We start from the raw sequence: 12,174 nt of genomic DNA, 5'->3' as shown, positions 1-12,174 counted from the left end.
TGGAGATGGCGTATGGCAATGCATGAAATCAGAGCTTGACATGTGTGTATTCTCAATAGCAAAGCTTTAACAATTGTTGTGATGATTGAATGTGAAATGTCATGCTGTATAAAGAAATGTGAGGAGCAATTTCTCAGATTCCTGGAAAACCTTAATTCTATAAAACATTATTATTATTATTATTATTATTATTATTATTATTATTATTATTATTATTATTATTATTATTATTATAATAATAATAATAATAATAATAATAATAAAATTAATTAGTGAATTAATGGAAAAGTAAAATTGTGAAAGACAGTGGTCTATTCAGTCAATCAAAACTGTGACATATCTTTATACTGCCAATGTTTAAATAACAAAATAGGTTCAAACCTTTAACTGTACTTACTATTAAAGACAAGAGCACCCTAAAGAGACTCACATACTACGTTAGAGACCCCTTCTTTTAATGGAGGCGTTTAAATCTGCCTACATTTAAATCAATTGAAAACACACTAGAATCTTAATTTTTTTATGAAAAAAAGTAGGAGCCTTAAAAAGGCAGTTAGTTGTTTATTTATAGTTTTACACAGTATTAAAAAGGAAATTAGTTGTTTATTTATAGTTTTACACAGTATTAAAAAGGAAATTAGTTGTTTATTTATAGTTTTACACAGTATTAAAAAGGCAATTCGTTGTTTATTTATAGTTTTACACAGTATTGAAAAGGCAGTTAGTTGGTTATTTGCACTTGTAGGTTGCTTTGCTTTCACCCTTCTGTCCAGTTCATCCCAAACCAGCTCGATGGGGTTTAAGTCTGGAGTGTGCTGGCCATTCCATGATTTGAAGCCTACCGTCTTGTTCTTTTCTTCTAAGGTAGTTCTCACATAGCCTGGAGGTATGTTTTGGGTCATTATCTTGTTGTAGGATGAACCACTGACCAACTAGGTGTACACCAGAGGGTATTGCATGGCGCTGCAAAATGCTGTAGTAGCCGTTTTGGTTCAGGGTGCCACTCTCTCTGTATAAGTCACCGACTCTGGATCCAGCAAAAGAGCCCCAGACCATCATGCTTCCTCCTCCATGTTGGACAGTTGGTGTCACACACCAAGGAACCATCCTTTCACTTATTAAACAGCATAAAAAAACCCTGCGTGATGAACCGAAGATTTCAAATTTTGATTCATCGGTCCATAAGACCTTCTTCCAGTCTTCAGCAGTCCACTGGAGGTGCTTCATGGCCCAGGCAAGCCTCTTTTTCTTATTTTGCCACCTTAGCAATGGCTTTCTAACTGCCACTCGACCTGTCAAACCTGCAGCTCAAAGTCTTCTCTTCACATTTGAAACTGAGACTTGCTTACTTCGACCAGTGTTAAGCTGTGCTTGAAGCTGTTGTCCTGTGAGCCGCCTATCACGCAAGCTGTTGACTCTCAGAAACGTGTCTTCTGATTCTGTTGTGGCTTTGGGTCTGCCAGATCTCTTCTTGTCAGAGTTTCCTTCAGTTTCCAAGTGCCTTTTGATGGTGTAGGAAACTGTACTCACGGACACCTTGGCTTTCTTTGCAATTTATCTAAAGGAAAGACCTACACTTTTAAGGGTTATAATGGTCTGTCTGTCTTCCTTTGTTAATTACCTTTTTCTCGCCATTATGACAGCAATATACTACTTTCTGCAGTACAATACTGTCCAAATAATGCTTAAGAGGGTGTAGTAACACAGTCTGTTCCAACACTGCTTTTATACAGACAGAGGGTTTGTAAGTAATCAACAAAAGTTGGGACACCTGTAGGAATTGTTAGCATCAACTTTCAAGGCTTAATTTACTTCCATTGCTGCAGAACAGCTGTAAATTGTTAACCCATTACTTGTTCCCTGAAAAAGGCCTTTTTGTATAACTCTGAAATGTACATTATTTGTCAGTTTTTGGTAACCTAAACTTTTTTAACCTCTGGCAGTTTACCGCTTACCTTTATACCATTTCAGATTATTCACTGGACTTGAACTGCTTAAATTTCAATAAAAACTGGAAAAATGGGGGTGTTCTAAAACTTTTGACCGGTAGTGTATATAATAAGTATTCACCACCCTGGAAGTTTTTACAGTTTGTTGTGTTACAACCTGAATTTTGATAAATTTGATAACCACATTGATAAATTTAAATGGAATTTTTTTGCCTTTGATTTATACAACCTACTCAACACTATGAAGAGACAGGATAATTTTTATTATAAAACAACAGTTAATGAAAAAAACAAAACTGAAATGTCTTAGTTATATAAGTATTCACCCCCCTGAGTCAATACTTGGTAGAACCACCTTTGGCAGCAATTACAGCTGTGAGTCTTTTGGGGTAAGTCTCTACCAGGTTTGCACATCTGGATCGTGCAATATTTGTCCATTCTTCTTGGCAAAATTGCTTAAACTCTGTCAAGTTGGATGGGGATCATTGGTGAACAGCAATCTTCAAGTCTTGCCACAGATTCTCAATCGAATTCAAGTCCGGGCTTTGACTGGGCCACTTTAGGACATTCACTTTCTTGTTTTTAAGCCACTCAAGTGTCACTTTGGCTGAGTGCTTGGGGTCATTGTCTTGCTGAAAGGTGAATCTCCGTCCTAGTCTTAGATCTTTTTTAGACTGAAGCAGCTTTTCCTCAAGGATTTGCCTGTATTTAGTTCCATCCATTTTGCCCTCTACCCTGACAGGCTTCCCGGATCCTGCCGTTGAAAAGCATTCCCATAGCATGATGCTGCCACCACCACGCTTCACAGTAGAGATGGTGTTACCTGGGTGATGTGCTGTGTTGGGTTTGCGCCAGACATAACGCTTTGCATTTAGGCCAAATAGTTTGATTTTTGTTTCATCAGACCACAGGATCTTTTGCTACATCTTTTCAGAGTATCCCACATGCCTTTTTGAAAGTTCCAAGCAGGATTTTACATGGGCTTTTTTCAGAAATGGCTTCCTTCTTGCCACTCTTCCATACAGGCCAGATATGTGGAGTACCTCAGCTATTGTTGACACCTGGACAGTTTCTCCCATCTCAGCCATGGAACGCTATATGTGTATAGAGTTGTCCTCTTGGTGGCTGTTCAGTTTGGGAGGACAGCCTGCTCTAAGCAGATTCTGGGTGGTTCCGTATACCTTCCACTTCTTAATGATCGACTTGACTGTGCTCCAAGGGATATTCAATGCCTTTGAAACCTTTTTATACCCCTCCCCTGATCTGTGACTTTCTACAACTTTATCCCGGAGTTGTTTTGAAAGCTCCTTGGTCTTTATGGTAGTATCTTTGCTTTGAATGCACTACCCAACTGTGGGACCTTACAGATACAGGTGTATTTAATCTGAAATCATGTGAACCACTTTTATTGCACACAGATGGACTCCGTTTAGCTTATTGAGTGAATTATGAAGGCAATGGGTTGCACCTGAGCTTAGTTAGGAGTGTCATAGCAAAGGGGATGAATACGTACCTAATGAAGACTTTTCAGGTTTTTATTTTTAATTCATTTGTTTATTCCCGCCCCACACACACACACATTTTTTCACACATTGAAAGTGTTGAGTAGGTTGTGTAAATCAAAGGGAAAAAAATCCCATTTAAATGCATCAAGATTTCAGATTGTAACACAACAAACTGAAAACATCCAAGGGGGGTGAATACTTCCTATAGGCACTATGTACACAACAAACTGAAAACATCCAAGGGGGGTGAATACTTCCTATAGGCACTATGTGTGTGTGTGTGTGTGTGTGTGTGTGTGTGTGTGTGTGTGTGTGTGTGTGTATATATATATTATAAATTTGTGAAGGTATTGTACTACTCTGAAAAGCTGCAGCTGGTAAATGGAGGTGGCACCACAATGGAGTCAGGTTTATGAAACAACACATCCACCTTTCAGAGCTGAATTTAATAAACCTCTCTCAAAGTGATGTCAAGGCCACTCCACCACAGTTGAGCTGTAAATATAATTACCACATTGTGCTAATGGCATGTAATTGCTGATACATTTGGGTGATATTCTTGTACGCATTATACTTTCTGTTATAAATTATCTCAATTCAGTGACTCAGTTTAACATGATATCACGCAACATGAGTGGAACACAGCCTGATTGGCTGGCAAGCTACTGAAGGCCTATAATTACACTTTGGAGGGAAATTGGGTTGGGTGGAGTGTGGTGGGTGGATGGGACGTGTCTAAGTGTTAAAGTAGTCCTGAATGTGTGAAGGGATAAGCCTCCCAATTAAGGCAATTAATGGTTTTAGCTCAGAAAAGGAAATTAACAAAAAAAAGGAAGAAGAAATTGCCTGGAAGAAGAAGCTATCTGGGTGGGCTGAACAAAAGAAAGAAAGAAAGAAAGCTCCCTTCCTCTCTCAGTCCCCTCCTGAATTCACAGTTCCTGTCTGTTCCTGTCACAGTCAGGGTGCCCAGCTGGACTGGCTATCTCACCCGCAACAGACACTAACAACTCGAACACGCTCACAAAGAGTCTGACCACACCAGGACTTTGTCAGGTCTAATCAGGCCTTGACAACCGAATGGGGGCGTGGATGTGGGGCTCTGGCTACTGCAGCATGGGGAGAGAACAGAGCTTGGCTGGGGTAAGATGTGGTGGGGATCGGGGTATAATCAAATCCAAATAATTAGAGGTTTCTCTGCAGGGCCCGGGAAGCTTTAACTCAGGTTAAACTCTTTAGCGAAAGACTGCCCTAGGATAATTAATGAAATCGTTTCAGTGACTCTTTCCTATGCTGGTAGAGTGATTTGCAGTGCTAAGTATTATACTTGATATGTAACTTTAAAAGCTCATATCTCAGAAGTGTGATTGTAGTTAATTACAAAGCTCTGTCTTTATTTGCAGAGGAGTGTTCTGGTATGCCCAAAACTTTGCAGAGGTCACAGAGTGCCTTCCCCCTCATGCAGACAGCCCAGCTGTGTTTCAGTGTCAACCCTAACTTTAGACTTCAGCTGCAACACCCCCACCCCCAATGCAATGCAGGCTGCCCGGTGCTTTGTCAATAGCTCTGCAGGGAGGCACACTCTCAGCCCCTAATTATGTCCTGCATTGCTGGGTTCCCATCCACACCTGCATGGTAATGTGGTCAGCGGCTGGGAGCAGAGGGTCAGGGGAGAGTGGAGGCTAGCTCAAGCGAAAACCAAGATAATTAATGGTGAAAAAAAAGTTAATTGCAGGAGAACCTCGAGTCAATGCGCTCAAAAGCATTCTTCTGGTATAGTGAATGTGTCATCCATGTGAGCAATTCTTAAACATGTAAAAGTCAGACAAGTCCACTAACAGCCAACATATTAATTGCTGGTGAACACATTCAGTGCTTTTAAGTGCTTCTTTCATGCCTTTGCATGCCTGTGTTCCCTAGTGTTGGGCTGGGAAAATGCATAATAAACAATCTAATTTACTGAAGGAGTTAATTTGCCTTTAAAAAAATTGAGTAATTTTTAGTAAAAAGAAAAAATCAAACATTCGGATCATTATTAACAACTAAGGAATAGCATCCCGACTGAGTGGCCTGCAAACACAAAAGCGTGGGATCACAAGTTTCGGGAGCCCCGATCAGTTTGTGGGACCCCCCACTCACCCCTCAGGCTGGTGCAGGGCAGTGGAGTGTGAAGCAGATCTTAGTGCGTAGGACTATACTGACGTGCCCAGGTTTGCCATGATGTGGTGATTATAGGGGTACAGTTAGTTTTACCGTTTAGGCTGGGCTACTGCCTCCATTCCAGTACCCTGAGTTATATAAGAAGTTTACATGCGGTCATTCCCTATTGTACTGCAGGAAAGCACCATGTGTTATCTTATTTGTGCAATTGAGGCAGTGACCCCTGCAATAACTATAAATAATCTCCTGCTTTTTCTTTAGTAGGATTTGTGAAAGCTACTTTAAAAAACCTACCTGGATTCATTATGAATCTTTGGCTGTTTTTAAAGTTATATACAGAACTAGAAAAGCATGAGCCATGCACAGGGCAAGGCTTTGTGGGCCCCGGGCAATGGGCCTCCAGTGTACTCCTGTACAGTGTGAAAATACTAAAATATAATTTTTAACTAAAACAAAATTATTTTAGCTCATTTTCTGTTTATTTATTTATTTATTTTTTTATTGTAGCCTACTTAGTACACAATCAACAGAAAATAGAACCCACATGTTATTACAGAAATAATATATTTTTAATTTACACGACCGTGTATTTACAGTAGTGAATTCAGCTGGGATGAATTGACAGTTATCAGCCAAATTAACAAAAGACTTTATGTCTTGAATTAACGTCTTGAAGTATGTTATCAGTATTGACTGATTCTGCTGCTGTAACTCAACTGAGAGGACAGCTAAAGCACTCAATCGCTCTTGTGACATCTGCGACCAGAGATAACAGTTATAAGCTTGAGTGCAGTTTTTTTAGATTTTCTTTTTTTGTAGTCGTTTCCATCCATTTTTTACATCCAGATTTATGTTTCTTTTTATTTGGAGGTTTCAGAGGTTTGGCAGGTTTAAATTTTGATGGTGTAAAAGCATATAATTATAATAAGCGTTTAGGCATATGATAATATAAACGATATTATCAGGAACACAACAAAACGCTTGTCAAATGAAAGTCTTGATTGTTGGAAAGTATGACGGAAATGTTCCAATTATAGAATGCATTTAATTGGCACATTTGTAGAACTGTATGTCGAGATCAGCCAATAGTTTTTGGCTTCACAAAGAACTGCAGAGGACGGAAGCCAATAGGGAGTGAGAAGAGGCGTGACTAAGGAGACAGGATGCAAGTAGGAAGAGAGAAGAAAAAGGGGAGATCGGAAAGGTTTCACGGCACTACAGTTAATAAATACACATACTAAACATTTCAAGCCCTAAAGGCTGCTTGAGTAGGATAGCTGGCACAGAAATAATACATTTACTCATAATTGCAATTTTATTTCTGTATGTGTGTCGGGCTGTTCTAAGGCGTTAGGGCCCCGGGCACTTGCCGGGGTTTTCCAGGTGTTGGCACCGTCCCTGTATAACATTCTACTGGAATTCTTAGGCAGGCTGTCCAAAACATGGTTCTTGAGCCTTATATGGCTTGTGGAGCTCCACAATATGGCTTTCTGAAGTGAAGGCTAGACATTCGTTATTTTCTGGTAGCAGGCAAATCAAAATGCAAAAGTGTTGTGGAAGAGTTTAAACATGGAACCTGTTTAATGAACTCAGCAGTACTGACGCTGTCTGCGACGTCCACTAAAACATTTTCTTCTCCATTGCTGTTTTTTGATTTGTTGAATCTGGCTTCTTAGGAAGTCTATGGCCATTGATACGGCTCTTTCGGTAAAAACGATGGCCAGCTTCTTGTCACCATTCAAGTCCTTTCAGCCCTCTAACAACAGCAGACCCATCACTCAGAAAGGGTTGAGCTTTCCCTTTTTACTCCAGTCGAATCTGGTGTGTGCTTCGCTAGGTCCATTGCACACACACGGGGGGGGGGGGGTTAGCTCCTTCCTCTTTGCTCCTGCTCTCGTTGGACTCCTCCAGCACTGTTTACTAAACACATCAGCCCCGGGCGCCTTTGATCAAGAATTGAACTTTCCTACCCATGCATTCATGATTTTGACTTTGTCCAGCAACAACATCAATATTGCTACACTTCTTTGTGGTTTTGTTTGCACATAACAGTAATTGGTGTGTACTATAAACTTTGATTGTGAGATGAAACCGCATTATGAATTTAAAAAGAGGCATGTTAAAGACAGAACTCTTGTGTATATCCCAAAGAAGTAGAATTGTTTTCATTATTGTATGAAGATGGAATCAAGGTTTAAAAGCAACTTTGTTTCCTATTTTGGACTATCATGATGTGATTTATATGACTGCTAGTAAGGAGTCACTGAAGAAGATTGATACAATGTTCAACAGGAGTTGTAGATTAGTTCTTCAGTGTACTCCTTTAGAACATCACTGTACCTTGTATCCCAGGTTAAACTTATTGTCACCTGATAATAGAAGGAACTTTCATTGGAATAAGATTCTTTTTAAAGGGGTGTTTTACAAACTAAACTGCCTATTTATTTGAGTAATCTATTCTGAGGGTTTACTTGGGATTACAGTTTATGAAATGTTTGTGCAACCAAATATTTTAAAATACAAATGAAAATATTTTTCTTTGCTGCAGTTTCAGATTGGAATGCATTGCCGAAGGGACTTAGATAAGAGACTTCCCATCGTCAATTTAAACATGTGTTGTTCCACTATCTGAAGAAGCCCTTTGTATGACGTGTAGAGTTTAAAATGTGAATTGTGTGTTTTTGTGCGATTGTAATTTACTGTTGGACGCCGTTGCAAACAAGCAAATTACTCCTCATATGGCCTTTTCCAATAAAATTGTAATATATAACCACATACTAGCACAGCAGTGAAGAAGATTATTCTTAACCTTTGACAAATGCTTGACTCCTGTCTTGTTTTCTATCACTCGACAACACCCGCAATTCGTGATTTTAGGTACTTTTAACAAATCTGTCTCTGTGTAGATTTACAATCATCTTCCACCAATGGGACCATCAACCAAGCGAGCGACACAAATCTTCGACTCTGACAGTGACTAAAAAAATAAATAAACAAAAACATACCCCACTGAAACACGTTTTCCTTAAAAATCTGTTATTTGTTTGCAGTCATTATCTACATAGTTGAATTTACTGTTCCTGAATTTTTTTTTAATATTAACTTAATTATTATTATTATTATTATTATTATTATTATTATTATTATTATTATTATTATTATTATTATTATTATTCATTAAATTCACTTGCAATTTGAACCTTAACACACATTTATTGCCTTTTTTTTATTACAGATACTAATATCCATGTATTATAAAAAATAATATATATGCTTTAGTGAGTTTAAAGAAAATAATTCCATCTCAGGTTTCTGTGACAGTTTGTAAACGACTCAAACTAAAATTTCCTAGTTTATGACATCACATGAACCCTAGATAGAATTTATTTAGCAGTAATTCACTGAAGCCCATCTATTATTCTCTCTCTCTCTCTCTCTCTCTCTCTCTCTCTCTCTCTCTCTCTCTCTCTCTCTCTCTCTCTCTATATATATATCCTATATATAATATATATTATATATATATATATATGGAAAAGTTAATTGGTGACAATGGAAAAATAACCCAAAACAAAAGAAGCCCCCCCCCCCCCCCCCCCCTGTGACACTATCTCGAATATTCACACTGTGATAGAGCTTATAAGTTAATGTTACTGTGTCACTAGTCCTTGAATGTCAGACAAGGTGAATAGTTTTATTATTACCTGGACAGATAATGCAGAGTGAAAAGAATCACTTTTCTTTAAAAAAAAAAAAATGAATGACACATTACAACTAATGTATTTTCAGTATAATTGTAAATCTCGAAAAAATACTCACTTTTAAATCTTTTGTAGTCATCTTTGTATTACTTTAGTATAAATACATGTTAATTTGGATTCATATGTTGTTTTTTTCTGACTTTATATAAACGAAAAGACACACATTTGCCCATTTTCCCATTGGAAATAGTGATATTTTGAAATATCATTGTCCTGGTCACAAAAGCAAAGTTTGTGGGGAATAATAGCCATGTTCTATAATTTTGAGGCATAAGCAATTAGGAAATAACACTTACTACCCAGGAACAATTTTTTTTTTTTTTTTGTTACACAGTGTAATCTATACAGAAATGTTGCACATTTATCAAATGTATTCATATGGTCGGTTTCACAGACCCTGATTAACACTAATCTTGGATTCCCTAACATTACTTTGAGTAAGGCAGTATACGATTAGTGCTAAATGAATAATTTTTGTATTAACGCCTTTTTCCACAGACCGATGGTTAGTTCTTATCTTGGACTACCTGACCTCAGGTATTATCAAAAAGGTATGTGAAATCAACCAATCACTTTTAAGGATTTGTCAAAATCCCAGCCCATCTTTTCCTGTGACTAGATGTCATCCCATGTACAAGATGTTATCTCTTATAAGAATAAGAGACATCCTACACACATCGTATTAACTTATAATGTCGGGCAGTCCAAGATTATTCCTACTATAATTGGGGTCTGTGAACAAACCATAAGTGTTTATTTTATTTAACTCAGATTTGATTTATCTCATAAACCACATGTTAATTCAATAAACCAATCAATCAATGAGTCCCCTAATGGTAACTCAATGCCCAGTGTGCTGGGCCCAGGGCAGAGCAGGGTTAAGTGCATGTGTACTCACTGAGTCGGGGCTGGCTGATGTAGTCTCTGGTCACAGCTAGGGTGTGCTCCCTTGCTGCTGCCACTCTGGCCTGCTGCACTTCAGTCACCCTGATGTCCACCTTGGTCGCCATGCTTTCCCCAGACAGAGAGAATGATCTTGGGGCAAGCATGGGAGCTGGTCTCTTATAACCTCCCGGAGCCTGTACTGGGAGTTCCTGAGTGATCCATCCTAGTCTGGCTCGGCAGCTCGGGGCTTCATTTACTTCCCTCCCTCCCTCCCTCCCTGCCTCAGGCACTGTTTATAGTCAACAGCCTCATTCCGTACTAGCTACTGTTTAAACTGTAAACTCCAGTCAGTCTGTGTCTGTGTGTGTGTGTGTGTGTGGAGAGAGAGAGAGAGAGTGAGAGTGAGAGTGAGAGTGAGAGTGAGAGAGAGAGAGAGAGAGAGAGAGAGAGAGAGAGAGTGAGAGTGAGAGAGAGAGAGAATTTTTGTTGTCTATGTCCATAGAGGGAACTTCTATTAACTAGTTCCAAACTTCTAGAATTACATTTTCTACGTAAAATGGGGATACTTCAATACCAAGGTCTTCTCAGCCATAATGCAAATGTAGTTTGAACGCTTAATTAAGACCCTGTGAGAACTGCAGATTTATAAAAAAGAAAGAATTCCCGGCAGTGTCACGGGTAAAGTATCAGATTTTGTGGAATGTGCAAAGAACTATTTTGTAAATTATGTATACAGATTATATATTTTTTTAAAAAACATCAAATAAAGAAATAAATGCACTGACAAAATCAAAATCAGCATCAGAGGTGTCTGTGTTTCGTGCTTTGCGGTTTTCAGTGGTCTTCGGAACATGGAAGTCATCGTTTTTTGTTTTTCCTCTGGATTTCCGCCTTTCTCTTTCGGTGAAGACCTGAGTCTAAAAGCCTGTCAACAGATGATCTTCATTAGTGATCTATAGTAATGTTGTGCACAAGTGTATAAAACTCCTGCTGGATACTGCTTTACACAATCTGCTGCAGACACATTTTCTTGTTTATAGTGTGTAGTATTTTAATTTCCTGCCTAGATTGTATAGAGTCACATGACATAATCACTGCACAGCACTATGTGCATGGTGAACAGGACACACAGGCACAGATCAGACCTGTACAGTTTCGTTCATGTGTCTTTGAAACACAAATAATAATTCTAAAATTATTTATTTTTATTTCTTAAGAATATTGAAAAAATCGTGGTATTGGGTTAATTTCACAATTTCCCATAAGTGAGACCATGATTTACACAGGGCCTTACGCGTAATGAAACCAAACAAGTAACAGACTGCTCCATAGTTTAACTGAAGGTTTCACAATGGTGTTTAAGCTTATTACTAGTTAATTAATTGTTGCAATTAATGGATTGTTTTTTTCAGACCCAGATTAGCACTTATATTGATCTACCTAATGTTACTGTAGGCAAACTCATTGCCTTTAATAATTAAAAGTTTAGTTGTTCTGTTTAGGAATAGACAACACACCTGTCAGAATCGGTCAGTCCAGCTGGTGTTCTGGAGATGAACCGACAGCACACTGACACACACTGCTGTGTAATACTAAGATTTCCCTGGTTCAGAACTCACATTCGAGAGAAGAGATCTTTTCTAGGAACAAATATTCGTTCCCCCTAAGAACCAATATTTAGCAATATTGGTTACCCTTATGAATATTTGTATCTCATGTTAATGTAACAAAGTAATATTTCCTTACATGTAAGTCTATGTACATACATTTTCAACTAAAACCTTACCTTTAAAACCTCTTTCCCCAACCCTAACTCTAACCCTAACCCTAACCCTAACCCTAACCTTGTATCATCCAGTCCCCTCTGACAGGTCCAGTCTCACCTGCAATAATACAGGACAGCATGCAAGCATTGCTCAC

The 12,174-nt window shown here is 38.5% G+C and overlaps 1 protein-coding gene across 1 annotated transcript in view; it reads right to left on the bottom strand.

The window, feature by feature from the left end:
• LOC121294573 (V-type proton ATPase subunit B-like) overlaps positions 1-10,457 on the bottom strand; it is a 39,086-nt gene extending 28,629 nt beyond the window's left edge. Inside the window, exon 1 of the mRNA XM_041218374.1 lies at positions 10,268-10,457. Coding sequence (XP_041074308.1) covers positions 10,268-10,418 — 151 coding nt within the window. The 5' untranslated portion in view covers positions 10,419-10,457. The remainder of the gene's footprint in view (positions 1-10,267) is intronic.
• Between the last annotated feature and the right edge of the window lie 1,717 nt (positions 10,458-12,174).

The sequence above is a fragment of the Polyodon spathula genome, chromosome 2 (assembly GCF_017654505.1).
Source record: "Polyodon spathula isolate WHYD16114869_AA chromosome 2, ASM1765450v1, whole genome shotgun sequence".
Taxonomy (NCBI): domain Eukaryota; kingdom Metazoa; phylum Chordata; class Actinopteri; order Acipenseriformes; family Polyodontidae; genus Polyodon; species Polyodon spathula.
Note: the sequence above shows the minus strand (reverse complement) of the source record. Positions and strands in the feature narration are given on the sequence as shown.